The sequence below is a fragment of the Girardinichthys multiradiatus genome, chromosome 18 (genome assembly GCF_021462225.1).
Source record: "Girardinichthys multiradiatus isolate DD_20200921_A chromosome 18, DD_fGirMul_XY1, whole genome shotgun sequence".
NCBI classification, from domain to species: Eukaryota; Metazoa; Chordata; class Actinopteri; order Cyprinodontiformes; family Goodeidae; genus Girardinichthys; species Girardinichthys multiradiatus.
Genome location: NC_061810.1, coordinates 26,445,923 through 26,462,298, shown reverse-complemented (window position 1 = coordinate 26,462,298; position 16,376 = coordinate 26,445,923). Strand labels below are relative to the sequence as shown.

Here is a 16,376-nt window from a genome sequence, read left to right as displayed (position 1 = left end):
GGAGGCGGGGCTTCAGCTGTCATAGCTCCAGCTGTCAGTGGGTCAGTGGAAACACAACAGGTTCTGTGCTGAGTAGAGCTGGACCGAGTGAAGCGGAGCCGCAGTGCCTAAATAGAGCTAGTGGAAAAGGGGCATATACTTCATCCTGGGGATGGTGTGTTCACAGATAACATTAGTTTTCTGCAACACACATTTTACATGTCGGGCAAAAAATTAAATTTTGGTCTCATCTGACTAGAGTACCTTCTTCGACATTTGCTGTGTCCCCTACATGAGTTTTGGTCGTTTTTTAACGAGAGCTTTTTTTTCTGGTTAGTTTTTGGAATTCACAACTGGTTGTTCCCACTTGAGCTTCGGTTCTCTGCAGCTCCTCCAGAGTTACCATGGGCCTTCTGGCTGCTTCCGAGTTAGGCTGTTCGCCAGTTTTGGTTGACGGCTAGAAAGGTTCCCTGCATAATGTGGCTGTTTGCAGGATGCTACCCCATGTGGATCAGTTATATCATTATTAACACAACTGTTTTGGCACAGAAGACAAACGGATCAATCACAAAAACCTGAACCCTGCATGGACCAGCATCTTTGGACAAAATGTTGGATCCAGATGAAACAGGAAAGATTTTCCAGTTTGGAGATGATATTGTAATTTATTCTCTATTTGTCTCTATGCTAAGCCAAAGTTTATTTATGCAAGTCAACACAGCAAAGGATGTTTATGAGGTAACATTTTAAAGTGATGCTTGTTTTGGAAAGCAGTTCACACAGGATGACCTTCACATGCTCAGGCTCTGAAACCAACATGGTGCAGTGCTGGCTTGCTCTCACTTTAAGAAACACTTCTTGTGAGAACAATTGTGTGAAAGCACAAGTGCAAATGTATACCAGCCAGCCACTGCCATGGCTTTGGGGTGTATTATTCAAAGGTTAAGTGTTAGACTTACTTTTTAACAAGCTAATGTGAATTTAACATTTCAGAAATTGTTTTACTTTTAAGGTGCAGCTCAAAATAACAGAAATAATTTTATAGTCAGCTCTTTACATCTCTTGTAACATAATGAGAATTAGTGTTTCTTTAACCTTGATGCTTTCTGTGGGAAAAATTGTCATTGAAACGGTTTCACTTTTTCTTAATAAAATCTATAGATTTTCGTGTTGAACTATAGAACTATAGATTCTCCTGTTCAGACTGCAATAAATCATAAACGGTTAGGTTGCTTTTTGTACAGGGGTGCGGCGCTGGCAGTGTAGGGGTTAAGCTTGCGACCCATGTATAGAGGCTACAGTTCTCAAAGCGGCAGTCCCGGGTTCGAGTCCTGGACCCGTAGACCTTTGCCGAATGCCTGCCCCCTCTCTCTCCCCCTATTTTCTGTCTGCCTACTGTCAGAAAAATTGAAAAATAAAGGCCTCGAGAGCCGCAAAAAAAAAAAAAAAAAAAAAGGAAATGACAGCTGGAGTTTAACATTCGCTCCATTTTCATGAGTGTAGCTCTGCCAGAAATTTAAACTGAATCACAAATAGTACATTTAGTTGATCTTTATCAGTTTAGCAAACCAACCTCAAGTTAGATTTTCTTTACCGGGCTTTTTAAAAGTTCTGAATTGTATCTTGTACTGGATCTTAAGTTCCTAATTTATCCAGAGAACCAAAGCAGCATCTACTGAAAGTCATTTGCTGAACCCATGGCCCCTTGAATAATAGAGATTTTAGGTCTATGTAAAAACTTCCAGAGATATTCTTTAGTTAGTTTTTAATCAATTAAGTCTCCACTACTAGCACTGCTACTACTACTACTACTATGCCAGATTGAGCTTTATTTTTCAATGCATGACAGAAGATTATTTATGGATTGAATTTATTTACAAAATCTAACTTTTTTTCTTCAAAATAATAATTACACTTTTCAACCATTGAAACCAATGTACATAAATGTACTTTCTGAAAGTACATTTCTGAAGCACTGATCCAGGAGTACTTTATGTATGTATTTATGTACATTGGTTTCAACCATTGAAACCAATGTACAGAAATGTACTTTCTGAAAATGTGAAACAGCAGTTGGCTTATCAAACCATTAATCATACTAACTGATTGAATTTCTTCTCATTGAGTATTTATGTATCATCAACTTTCATGAAATGACTTGTTGCAACCAACAAGTTATTTGTGTTGTCAATTGAGAATAAATTAAATTATTCTCAATTGGATTTGAGATTGAGACTAAAAGTCTGTTTATTTAATAATATTGTTATTATTATTGTTATTGTTCTAATTTATTATTGTTATTAAATTCCATCCTCCAACTCTGCTGATCATTTGGGTCCTAGGCCGTGTAATGCAGGAGACTCAGTCCAGACACTGATGTAATTTCTCTCATTGAATCTGTGGAGGACACAATGCGGCTGTGTTTCTGCAGATCTGTGGCTCCCACTTCAGACCTCAGCAATGTTGTGACAAGACTCAGCAGGAGCCAAAAATCACACGAAGGGATTTAGTTTTTTTGTAATGTGGGAGCTAGACAGACTGGAATTTACCATAGCAGCAACAGCAGGGCCACACACCAACCCATTGACTTCCTTTCACCAGGAGTGCACCAAATGGAGTGCACCACCCAGCAGATGTAGGGGATTGTTTGTCGCCTTTTGTCTTACAGGTGTTTGCTCGACGGTATACCAGTCCAAAGAAATATTCCTCAGCTGGTTGTGTACAGTTTGACCTGTGGTTTCATTATGATCCAGCAGACGTTTGTTCGGATATCTGGGAGTCTGTTTCTGGTTCCCATTCTAGATAATGACTGAGAATAAACAGTGCGACTCATTAAAATCTCCAGGTCTCTGCCAAAGGTAGTAAAAAGCAGGGCAGTTCATGGGAAACCAGCGCTTTTGTTGCTTTTGAAGTGTAATTTGATTGTGTGTTGTTGCTTTGTATAAGCTCTAGATCTGCTATAAATTTGAGGTTGTTATTTTGCAATTTCTACAGTCTATACCCTTTACACTACTGCTAATGATGCAGCTCAGATGTCTCAAGATGTTAAAATATTTTAAACAAAGATACACAAACACTTAATGTAGAACAGAGGTTCTTGTTGTTTGCATTTGCTCCTTAGATTCGCTGTGCCCTCTCAACATGAATTTACCAATGGAAAACAAACCCTCCTGCTCAAGTGATACTAAAGCATATTTTCAGCCAGCTGGAAATCAGGCTGTCGGCAGGCTGGCGTGAGTTCTTATGGGTTCGTGTGCAAAAAAGGCTGGTTAACCCACGGATAAACATGTTCGTCTGAACCCAACTGTTGTAGATTGAAAAAGTATTTTTACTAGGGCTGCGCAATAAATCGCGAATCTATTGTTATTCACGAATCACTTTATGCAGTATGCTTTAGGGCTGCAGCTATCAATTGTTTTAGTAATCGATTGATCTAACAAGAGATACTCTTAGTAAATTATAATACTTCAATAAACAAACATTTTGAGCTTAAAAAACAAACATTTATTTCACACTTTAAATGCATTGTAAATCGCAAAAAAGTTAAGAAAACAAAAAACTCAATCCTTAGAACATGGTGTTTTGATAATGAAGTCTGTAAATAAATAAAAAAAAGCATGTTGCAATGTGCAATTGTACAAAACATTTGTAAAAACATGAACAATGCTTTGGTGAAGCTAAACCTGTGCCACTGGAAGTTCTAGATGGAGGATAGTTACATACAAAGAAGGTTTTTCTAAGTGGGTTGTTCTTTCAGCAAAAGGCATGTTTTAGAGTCTGTATACTCCAATGAACGATTTGATTTGATTACTAAATTAGACGATTATTTCAATAATCAATTGATCATGATTAATTATTTCAGCCTTAATATGCATACAACTAAGTTGTTTCATTTGCAAGACCACGAGTGCCAGCCAGAAGCAACCTTTTCAATAAAACTTTGTTGTTGGAGATGTTAAATTTCATTTTTTTTCCCCAGCAGCTGGATAAGACTACTCATTTTGAGGGTTCTATGTTTGCTATGAACCCAAATCAGAAAGACATAGACGCTACTACATTATTTGTTTATTTTTTGCAAGTCTTATTGTTATCGCGAAATTCAACAATATATCGTGTATTGCATGTTTTCCTACTATTGCTCAGGCCAAATTCATACCGAATTAAATTTTTCACATTTTGTTAGGTTACAGCCATAAACGTCAATGCATTTTAATGGGATTTATGTGAAAAAGCAACACAAAGTAGTGCATAGTTGTGAAGTTCAAGGCAATGACTGTTTCTAGTGTATATCCAGCTATTCTGTGAAGGCCTTAGATGTTTGTTAGAGAACATCAGAGAACAAACAGCATCATGAAGACCAAATAAACCAGCAGACGGGTCAGGGAGAAAGTTTTGGAGACGTTTAAAGTGGGTTTAGCTTATTAAACTATTGTAAATAATCATAGGCTTATTTTGTGACAGTAAATATAAAAGTGTTCCATTTTTTTTTGAAGTTTCTAGAATGTGGTTGTTGACTTCTTGTTTTTGAGCTGCATGGTTTTATTTTGAACTTAAACTTCCTGTCAAGCAGTTGTACAGAAGGCAGCATGTTTTCCACAAGTACGGCATAGGTTTCACATGGAGCCACGGTAAATATTATTTTATACTGGCAGCCCTCCGAAGAGGCAAAAGGTGTGTTGATTTAAGCATTTAACATTCATGAGTAGTTGTCTGTTGATATGTTTGTATACATTAAAGCCAGCATGTAAAATGGAATGATGTAAACTTAGTCACACATATCTACAGGGGTTGGACAATGAAACTGAAACACCTGTCAATTTAGTGTGGGAGGTTTCATGGCTAAATTGGACCAGCCTGGTAGCCAGTCTTCATTGATTGCACATTGCACCAGTAAGAGCAGAGTGTGAAGGTTCAATTAGCAGGGTAAGAGCACAGTTTTGCTCAAAATATTGAAATGCACACAACATTATGGGTGACATACCAGAGTTTAAAAGAGGACAAATTGTTGGTGCACGTCTTGCTGGCACATCTGTGACCAAGACAGCAAGTCTTTGTGATGTATCAAGAGCCACAGTATCCAGGGTAATGTCAGCATATCACCAAGAAGGACGAACCACATCCAACAGGATTAACTATGGATGCAAGAGGAAGCTGTCTGAAAGGGATGTTCGGGTTCTAACCCAGATTGTATCCAAAAAACATAAAACCACGGCTGCCCAAATCACGGCAGAATTAAATGTGCACCTCAACTCTCCTGTTTCCACCAGAACTGTCCGTCGAGAGCTCCACAGGGTCAATATACACGGCCAGGCTGCTATAGCCAAACCTTTGGTCACTCATGCCAATGCCAAACGTCGGTTTCAATGGTGCAAGGAGCGCAAATCTTGGGCTGCGGACAATGTGAAACATGTATTGTTCTCTGATGAGTCCACCTTTACTGTTTTCCCCACATCCGGGAGATTTACGGTGTGGAGAAGCCCCAAAGAAGCGTACCACCCAGACTGTTGCATGCCCAGAGTGAAGCATGGGGGTGGATCAGTGATGGTTTATGCTGCCATATCATGGCATTCCCTTGGCCCAATACTTGCTAGATGGGCGTGTCACTGCCAAGGACTACCGAACCCTTCTTGAGCACCATGTGCATCCAATGGTTCAAACATTGTATCCTGAAGGCGGTGCCGTGTATCAGGATGACAATGCACCAATACACACAGCAAGACTGGTGAAAGATTGGTTTGATGAACATGAAAGTGAAGTTGAACATCTCCCATGGCCTGCACAGTCACCAGATCTAAATATTATTGAGCCACTTTGGGGTGTTTTGGAGGAGCGAGTCAGGAAACGTTTTCCTCCACCAGTATTACGTAGTGACCTGGCCACTATCCTGCAAGAAGAATGGCTTAAAATCCCTCTGACCACTGTGCAGGACTTATATATGTCATTCCCAAGACGAATTGACGCTGTATTGGCCGCAAAAGGAGGCCCTACACCATTCTAATAAATTATTGTGGTCTAAAACCAGGTGTTTCAGTTTCATTGTCCAACCCCTGTATATGTGTTGCAGCTCTTACGGTGGTGATACGGTGATTAACAGAATGGAACAAGGTTTAAAAGGAATAAAATCTCATAAAATCCAGCTCAACAAGCTGGTAAAAAAAGCTGGCTCTGTTCTGGGGACTCCTCTGGAACCTCTGGAGATCATTGTGGAAAGAAGGATTCTTCATAAAATGAAGAACATTATGGAGAACCCTGAGCATCCTCTTCATGAGACTGTCCTACAACAACAGAGTGTCTTCAGTCTGAGGCTTCTTCAGATCTGCTGTAAGACAGAGCGCTACAGAAGATCCTTCCTGCCCACAGCCATCAGCATGTACAACGGCTCTTTGAGGAAACCTTCATAATATGAGCTATAACAACATTTAATTTCCCTTTGGGATTAATAAAGTATTTTTGAATTGAATTGAATTGAATAAAACCATCAGTAAAGTCTCATTCTTGTTCGAGAGGGCATGCTACAACTATATTTCAGTGTTAAGCTTCCCACAGAGCACTGTTCAGTCCGTCATCTGAAACTGACAGCCCAAGCAAGGAGAACGAAACTTTGGAGGAGCTCCACAGCTCAGGTGGAAGAATCTGTCAACACAACTATTAGTTATGCAGAATAAATCTGTCATTTGTAGAAGAGGGACAAAGTCATTGCCGTGTCCCCTACATGACCATTTTTGGCTTTCTCACAGCAAACATGTTTAAGATGGTGCTCTGGTCAAATCACAAACAGATATTATAAACTTTTACTTTATGAAAAAGACAGTGTAATATTAAGCAAAACAACAACCAATTGAGAATCTGTGACAAGACTTGTTTGCAGGTGGTCTTCATCCAATCTGACTGAGCTAGAGCTATTTTGCAAAGAAGAATAACCAAATGTCTATGACACATGGCCAAGGTCTAAGGTGTTGCGTGTGTAATTGCAGTAAAATGTGGTTCTACAAAGTATTGAATCAGAGAATCTCCAAGCAAATGCATGTATGTCTTTTAAATCTTTACAAAAATGTGAAAACCGTATCCTTTTCCTTCAACTTTACAATTATGCACTATTTCGTGTTGGCTTTCACATAAAATCAAGGGTGTTTATACTTGTGCAAGGCATTTGACCTATGGAGAGATACTCCAGCCATGAGAACAGCTTGTAGTAAGTGTTATGGTTGAAATAAATTGAACAATGGAATTCCTTGCTTGTGATCTGGGAAAACCTTTCCCTTTCTTTAAGTCTTCCAGTGAAAACCCCTCCTTGCAAGCACTTCATGAACCTTTGTTGCAGCACACCACCTTTTAAAGGTGGTGGGGGGTAAAATAACAAAAGTAGAACTTACTTCAGCTTGTTTCCAACAGGAATGTCTTGGCATCAGATAAAGATCCTTAATTGAATGGAGGAGGAAGTGTAGGAAGTGTAAGTTCAGCAAATCCAGCAGCTCCTGGTTCTTCGCCATTGTGGGACAATATTTATGTTCCTGCAGAGATGGCGGTATCTGCTTCAATGTGTGTCAGCCTATATTGAGGACTACGTACTGTTAGAAAGTTTCTTCATTGACAGCTGACACCATGAGAAAATGCATGTTAAATTTAAAGTTTCTGAATAAGCAGCATTTAGACGGTATTTCCTCTTTAGGATCATTCATGCCTCTCAAAGTAAAAAAATTAGCCTGAGCACAATACATTACTTTGTCTGACTCCACTGCACATCTGCAACACAGTAAAGCCTTTTACTGTCTTAAGCAGCAGATGGCACTGTCCATCCTCTACTGTCCATGCTGCTGCTTCTGCACAAACATCAGTGAATCCTTGAACACAGTTAATACAGTTATCCTCCTCTGTATTTTTGTTTTCTTTCGCTTATCTTTGGTCTTCTTTGAATAGCAGTTATTCAGATCTAGTTACTAGCAAAACACAGTAGTAGTAGAAAAATCCTGCTGGCCTCAATTGAGATTATGTTGCAGTAGAGCTGCACAATATATTAAACCGCAGTCGTCATGGATGTATCAATGTCTGCAATATGGCTATCAGAAATAACTCCTTGAATGCAATATTTGATTAGATGTAATAAATCGAGTGTCATGCAAGCAAATTATGCAGGCAATGTTGGATAGATTTGACCTGTCCCTAATGCTCACACTTGATGTATATTGTTTGTGGTCAAGATGCTAAAGCTCCTAAAAAGGTTGAATATTACAGATATCGCCATCACAATATTCCGCAATAGTATTGCAATTACATTCAGGTTCTTTGTGTATAAACTCAGGCCAGCACAGGCTACTCCTGGCATGCAGCCTGTCTGACTCAAGCCATCCAACCCTTGGGCTCTGTCAGCACTTTTAGACAGTCCATAGTAATCACTGTCATGATGTGATCCAGCCTGTGAAGATTAAAGCAGACCAGCAGCCCTCTTCCTAGACTCTGTCTTTCCTTACAGGAAGTTATGTCTCCTGCCTATTGACCTATGCTGTTTCTTCACCCTATCATCCAGACCACCTGACACATTTAAATGAGCGATTTGCCGTGTGGTTTGATAAACCAGCATCTGTTGACCCGATGCTATTTGTGTTGCTTTCGGTCCACTGCTACTTATGGTACCTATTACTGTAGTGTAAGAAGGCAGTCTTGAGTTGAGAACTATTAAGATTGGGATCGTGTAACGTTTAGTTCTCCTCCCACAGGCAGAAAATGAATTCTCAGCTGAATTCAGCCCTTGTTTATCATCTGCAATAGAACAATGAGATTAAATCTCAACCCAGACCCAAGCTGGGCTTTTCCAACTCCATATACTTCTTTGTTTCCAAGTATGTGCTTCATCTCTGGGGGTATTATGATTTGTTAAATTAAGAAACGCACTCATGCAGATATTTACCCCATTGGTATTAGGTATTTTACAAAAAAAAAGCTAAATGATTTTTGACTCACAAGTTTAATGCAGTGCATTAATCACAAAATCCTAATTCTTAAAGGAAGGATGTTACAAGACTTTCAAACCTCAGATATTTACAAAAATTAATAGAGACGCTCTGTGCTCTGGCCCGCTTAAGCGTGCATTATGTGTGTACGTGAAAGAAAGTGTGCATTAGAAAAAAGATTATTTGTAGCATGAAAGATACCATTCACCTCTCTTTTTCTTCATGGACACACACGAAGACGCACTTTGTGCCCTTCTGGCCCTGGTACTGCCAGCTGGGAGCTCTGAGTTAAATGTGACAGCCACTGTAAGAAGTTCTGTTCACACTCATTTTTAAACTTAACTTGTTTCTTTAGTTATATCTTAACTTTAACTGAGATGTTAAGAGTATTCTGTCACTATTACAGGCATTAATTATGAATTTATATCTAATAAGTGTCTGCTGGTGATAAAGATAGAGTTTGTGTGCGTCCTTTGAAGAATAACAGGGGTGGGTCCAAATGACAGGGCAGATGTTTGTGGTGTTCTAGCAAACTAGCACCTCTTCTCAATGGAGGATGGTCACCTACGCATGACCCACTCCCACTTATCTACATATGAGCATGAGATTGGACAAAACCAGAGAGCAGGGTGGAGCTCTGGAAACGCTTAAGATTTAGAGTGGCAGAATCTGAAGCTGTACCTGTCTGAGGAAAATGGCCCCAGACTAAGAGTGAGGGGAGGGGGTGTAAGAAAGCGTTGGAAGCCATTGACTGACTGAGACGAGAGAAATAGATTTGCTTTTGTGAGGCTGAGTTGCTAAAGACTAAAGGAGCTACACTCTCAGAGATTGTCTAAGGCTCTCTTACGGGTTTCTTCTCAAGATTTTTATTGCTTCTTTAAGGGATATTCTGGCAATGAATTCAGAGACTAAAATTGATGCAGAGGTACGTGCTGCTTCTTTTTTTCTGACTGTTCCAATTTGTGACAAGATATTTGTGTTGTTTTTTGGAGATGCACGCCGATTAGAGGTTTGTGGGTGTGCGATCTATGTTTTCCTGCTGATGCTAATTCTAATCGGCTCTGATTTCCCTTAAACAACAATAATTATCAGCATTCAAAGATGTTTTTCTAGCCTCCTTGGTGCGAGCGGTCAATAACTTTATGTAATGAATGGCAGGACGTCCCAGGGTTTGTAAGAGTAAAAACAGAGACAAAATGATCAGAGTTCACAATATGAACCGTTTTTAGCATTTTCCACATATTAGCCATTAGTGTATTTAACATGGTTAACATTGCTAACTGTAAAAATTAGTCTCCATTAGTATATTCTATAGGATGCAGAGCCTTACCTTAACTCTGCAATTTTCCAAAGGCTAAAAAACTAGGGAAGAACAGTTAATGGGTGGTTCATCATTTTGAGGAATAATTATTAAATATTATGGTCTGGACCGGCTTTTTTACTGTTTGAACCGTTTTTGTTTTTCACTCTTGATTCTATGAGAACATCAATAAAACTATATTTGAAAACATGAAAAAATCTAATTATTCTGTGCTGTAAAACAGCAACTTTGCTGTAATACATTTAGCCTTCCTGTTATCCACTGAAGTTAGCTCTGGGTCAGTTGTGTCCTTCACCAGTTCAACAGAAAATCCCTAAGGCTAGTACAAATTGATGTTCTGTGGCAGATGGATTTTTTCTCCGACCCGAATAAGTAAGGTTGAAGAAGAAGCACGTAGACCAATATCCCCATACATCAGGCTATGTGTTGTTTTTTAGCAGTCTGAAAAACAGCCAACACGCCTCTATACCAAATCCAGTTCCCTTTTAAATGCCTTTATATTGCTTTGAGCTTCCCCTAACTACATTTTAAACACCTCACTGATACTGCTGGCTAACGTCGAGTCTTCTTCCTGCAGTAACAACTTCTACACTGAAGAATGTGATTGTTAGCATGACTTGGTAACAGATCAGATTTTTGTGTTTCTGACTGGTGTTCACCATTTAGGGCTAGTCAAGCTAAAAATCTTATTTTGGTGATCAATCAGTTTCTCTATGAATCTCTAGTGATTTTGCTTTTAATAACTGTCTGTAGGTGTATGCTTTCCCTGTAATTATTGAATGCATGTACTAGACTTTAGCTTATCCTCATTGAAACCGCATTTTCAAGATGTTAAACACAGAAATATTGATCTGAGGGATAGTGTTTTGAAGAGGGGGTTATTTTTGTCCCTTCCATATCCCCCTCTATCTTTACTGAGCCAGCTTCACACAGAGCACTGCTATTACTAGTCAAACAACCACAGCATTCACACAGAGTGCACATGGCTCACTCCACCACCTGCTATTGGCCTCATCACAAGCGGATCCTCACTGGTATTCACAGTTTAAAGAGGAATACACACAGACTTGTGTTTTTAGAGTGAAAGGTTTTTAAAAGGCAATTTTGTTTTTTAGATATATAAAGAAATTAACAGTTGTGCATATAAAGCATGCATACATAATTTGTTCACACTCCCACATTACACCAGGTTGCAATCATGTTGAAGTTTCTGTGCCAACAGCTGGAAAAATTGCCAAGTGAAATGATTTCAATAATTATTGGAGCCGGGTTTGTAAACAACTGTGTTGAATGGATTTGCCCCCTTGCTGAAATATGCTTTCATCACAGAAGATCAATAACAACATGCTGTACAGATTCTTTATGACTTCTGGCAGCTTCTGATTGCATTTCCCATGTCGAATAGGGAGCATTGGAAGAGGGTTTTCCCCCTGAGAGCCGTGTTTAATGTGACAAATCATCATCCATCACTACTGTGTCAGCCAAACACACTGCCACGATCCAAGAGTAACAAAGCAGCGTATTCAGCCGTGCAACTTGTTTATGTTCTGCTGGGTTACGGGTCCTTTAATTGTTTCTCTGGGACTGGAGAGGTTTGCCTTGTAGGTTTTAGCCCCAGCAGAAGAAATGTCCCACTTCTGTTTGACAAACTTCAGCTTATTCTTCTTACATTAGTGTCTTTTAAAAGAGTTGACTACAAAGCCTATTATTTATCTCATTAGTTGAGCAGCAGCCTACCACTTACCTCTAAGATAGCTTATTAAATTTTATTAAACTGATTAGATTCATTTCTCTGGAGTGTTTATACAACAAACAGCACTCTGCTGAGATTGTTGCTTTGCTATCACTTACTTTACAAGCAAGACAAACTAGGCCTGCAGGGCATTTAGAGTTCATGAAAGGGACCTTATAATTATACTTAGTGCCCTTGAACCTTTTCAGCTTTTGTATCTTTACAAGCAGTCAGTCAGTCATTTTCTACTGCTTATTCCATTGTGGGTCGTGGGGGAGCTGGTGCCTATCTCCAGCAGTCTATGGGCAAGAGGCAGGGTTCACCCTGGACAGGTTGCCAGTCCATCGCAGGGCAACACACATACCACCACAGTCAGTCATACACCTAAGGGGCAATTTAGAGTGACCAATTAACCTAACAGGCATGTCTTTGGACTGTGGGAGGAAGCCGGAGTACCCGATGAGAACCCACGCATGCACGGAGAGAACATGCAAACTCCATGCAGAAAGACCCCAGGCCGGGAATCGAACCCAGGACCTTCTTACTGCAAGGCAACAGTGCTACCAACTGCGCCACCGTGCAGCCATGTTTACAAGCACAAAGTTCAATTCATTTTATTGGGATTTTGTGCAATCAACACAGAGTAGTGCATAATTATTAAATGGAAAGAAATAATGCAGAGTTTTCAAAGGTTTTTATAAGTAAAAATCTGAAATGTGTGGCGTGCATTTGTGATCTGCTCCCGTGAATCAATGCTTTGTACAACCAGCTTTTTCAGGAATTACAGCTTCACGGGTTTTCGGGTATTTCTTCACCACCTGTGCAATGCTGGTAAAAAAGCTCAAGGTGAGTTAGGTTGGATGTGGAGCGTCGGTGAACATCAGCTTTCAAGTCCTGCTGCAGATTTTTAATTTTAATTTAGGTTTGGACTTTGACTGGGTCACTCATGAATATGCTTTAATCTGAACCATTCTATTGGAGCTCTGGCTGTATGTTTAATGCTCTTTTTCTGCTGGAAGGTGAACCTCCACCCCAGTCTCAAGTCTTTTGCAGCCTCTGACTGGTTTTCCTCCAGCATTGCCCTGTATTTGGCTCCATCTATCTTAAAATTAACCTGGACCAGCTTCACTGTCCCTGCTAGAAAGAAAGCACCCCCACACCATGTACTGCCGCCACCACCATGCACATCAGGGTGATGTGCAGTCTTGGAATTTTGCATGTAGGGGAAAAAGTTCAGTTTTGATCTCATCTTCCACATATTTCCTGTCTCCACTACATGGCTTTGTGGTAAGCCTTAAATAGGAAACAATGGAAGGCTTTTTTTAAAACAATGGCTTTCTTCCATAAATGTCAGAACTGTGGAGTTCATGGATAATAATTGCTCTACAGATTCTCCCACCTGAGATGTAGATATCTGCAGCTTCTCCAGAGTTACCATGGGACCCTCAGCTGCTTCATTGATTATTGCTCTCCTTGCTTGCCCTGTCAGTTAAGGTGGACGACCATGTCTTGGTAGATTTGCCGCTGTGTTATACTATCTCCACTTTTTAGATAATGAATTGAACTGCCTGCTGTGTTCCTTGGTGTGTACCGAACCGTTGTTCACTCATGTTCTCCAACAAACCTCTTAACAGACCTGATTCATATATACTGAGATTAAATTACACACAGATGACGTCTACTTACTAGATGGGTGACTGACTCCCGAAGGCAACTGGTTGCCGAGGATTTAATTTAAAGGTATGACAGTGAAGGGTGCTAAAAAACACACCACACTTTTCATTTGTAAAAATAAAATAAAATACAGTTTTCCTTCCACTTGGCAATTTCTATATACTTTGTTTGGCTCTGTTACATTAAATTGCTAAAAATAGTGTTGAAGTTTTGTGGTTGTGATGTGACAAAATAAAAACGTTCAAGGGGTGCGAAGGGTTTTTGCAGGCAATGCCCTGTCTGTGTTGAAGCTTGGAAACATCCTAAGTGCATTTTTATCAGTATTACAGGAAATGCCAAAGAAGCCGCTGCTGAAGTAAGATATGTCGCTGCCAGGTCCCAGTGTTTTTGTCCACATACCATTGTTTAATTTTCTTTTTTTTTTTTTTTTTTTTTTAGCTGGGAGGGGAAAAAATTTTGATGTGTTTTTAAATAATGTGGGGAAGTCTTTAGAGCATTTCTGGGTAATATGAGGAAGTGTTTAAAGCATTTTAAAGTAAGGTTAGGAAGTCTTTAAGGCCAAATGGACTTAAGAAAGATGATTTGTCATGAACCCATTCTGCAGCTGTTGTGCTTCAGAGGAATTACAAGCCCTGTGGTTTGCCTCCAGACCTGATCTTATGTTAAAGCTGAACTCGGTGCAGCTGTGGGGTCACCTGGTCTGGACTTTATTCAGCTTTGTGCGTGTGAAAGACTGCCTGGGATAAACCAACACTCAGCCGGTTATAGAAATAGTAATTGGTTCAGATCTCAGATGAGACTCTTTCTTGGGAGGGACATTCTTTGGATGCGTGAACTTGGTGTCAGAGTTCACAGGGTGTTCTTCTACGTTTCTTTTCACGTTATTGGTTCGTATTTTTAAATACAGAATGATGGGATTGTAATTTAAAGCCTACATAGGCACAGCAAAAAGGGTTGATTTTCTTTAAAAACCTTCAAAAATCAAGGAGTTTGTGTTGGCATGGTTCACCTGAACTGGACTGATATACGTATCTGTCACTAGTATCATGTTAGTAATATGCTTGTGAACTAATTGATTTGCAGGCTACAAAGATACACTACAATACAATTTTTCTCCTAAGGTCTGTAGTTGTTTTTTTTGTTATTGAGTTTTTGAGTCTGATTTGAATCTAATTTTAGAAATCTTTTGATATGCAATTTATCTTTCTACAAATATTTTGAAACCAGTAATGAGTTAAGGGTCCCTGTCCGTGTTTGAGGTTGAGAGGAAAATGTGCCATGTTGTCTAACTTTAACTTGCTGTACAAGTGTTTTTTGAAGGAGCCCGCCGTATTCCCTGTTTCAGTAACCTGATAGGGTTCAAGTTTGGGGTCATGTTCAGGAATGCCACTGAAAGAAAGCAGAAAGAAAAGTACAGACACACTCTGTAAGGCCAGCATGTATAAAATGTGACTTTGCATTGATCAGAGTTTCTGATATGACTTTTGTTAAGGTTTGAACAATGTTTGCAGATTCCAGTTTCTTTCAAAAGGCCGGCGTCCTTTCTTAACCCAGGATGGTCCATGACAGAGTTTAAAAACTCAAAAGGATACAACAGAGTAATAGGTCGGAAAATACAGTTTCCTTTCTAGTAGCTTCTCACACCTGTCATGCTTCCTCTGGTTTCCTTTTTTAAACACCTCACTTATTTAGGTAGTGTTATTACTAGCCACTAAGCTACAATGCATTCACTGGACATGCCGACATGCTGCAAATTGTCTAGTTCCGGTCGATTTCTTCGCCCGTCTTTGCTTTTAGATGTATGATTTTGATCAGTTATCATAACTTTACAGAGAGACTGTTTTTGTCTCATAATGCCAATAACCCTTGGTGTTGTTGTTGTTTTAGAGCTACTATTCATACCACTTGTATTTTTTCATAATAACCAAATCTACCACATGATTATTGCAACATGTGGAGATGAGTTATTTAGCACATGAATTGTTTATGAAGAATAAGCTAAATGGCTTATTACGTCAAGCAATTTCCAGTCCCAGCAATTGTTTTGCCCATTGTTGAATAGCTCTAAGCAACTCATCAGACTTGTCTTCCTGATTGTGAATTTCTTTCAGAATTTAAATGCAAAAGAAAACAGCGTGGATAATTTGTAAATTATCAATTTCCTGTGAGTCCACTGTCTATGTATCAATAGTAACTGAGGGAAAAAAGGAATGTTCTGCAACTTGAAGTCATTTTAGTGCTGTACTACGTCTGTGCAGCCTCTGAAGGATGACATGGAGCTCATCAATGCTGCCGGTCAGTTCCCGGGACACTGATTGGCTCAGTGGAGCTGAAGGACGTTGTGTCCTCCGTATAAATGCTGGAGCTGATGCTCTCCCTGCCTGCTGGGGACTGGATGAAGAGCAGCCAACTGTGGAGCAGAGAGTAGGTTTCCATTCAGAAAGCAGGTACAACAGGTGAGGAACTGGAACAGAGGGGGTGATGCTCTGCATGCACTGGTGAAGAGGGAAGGGATTTTCTAATCAACCTCTCTGAGGATGAACTGGTTAATGCTTGTAGATGGTTTCAATGATGAGATGAGTTGTGATTGTTAGAGCCCAGCTGATGCTGCGGGAAGAAACTTGGTTTGCAACTTTAATGCATCCTGTTAATATTGAAAACAGGAAGCTGTTGGATAAAAGCTGTGCGATTGACAATCTCGGCTGTGTTTTTGTAGGTCACC

At 39.7% G+C, this 16,376-nt stretch overlaps 1 protein-coding gene across 5 annotated transcripts in view; it reads left to right on the top strand.

Annotated features, from left to right (window-relative positions):
- Positions 1–16,376, top strand: part of septin4b (septin 4b) — a 64,715-nt gene that overhangs the window by 29,549 nt on the left and 18,790 nt on the right. Inside the window, exon 1 of one of the 5 annotated variants that reach the window (XM_047391753.1) lies at positions 9,704–9,852. The exons of the other annotated variants lie outside the window; for them this stretch is intronic. Coding sequence (XP_047247709.1) covers positions 9,823–9,852 — 30 coding nt within the window. The 5' untranslated portion in view covers positions 9,704–9,822. Of the gene's footprint in view, positions 1–9,703; positions 9,853–16,376 lie in introns of those variants that run through there. 5 annotated transcript variants of the gene reach the window in all.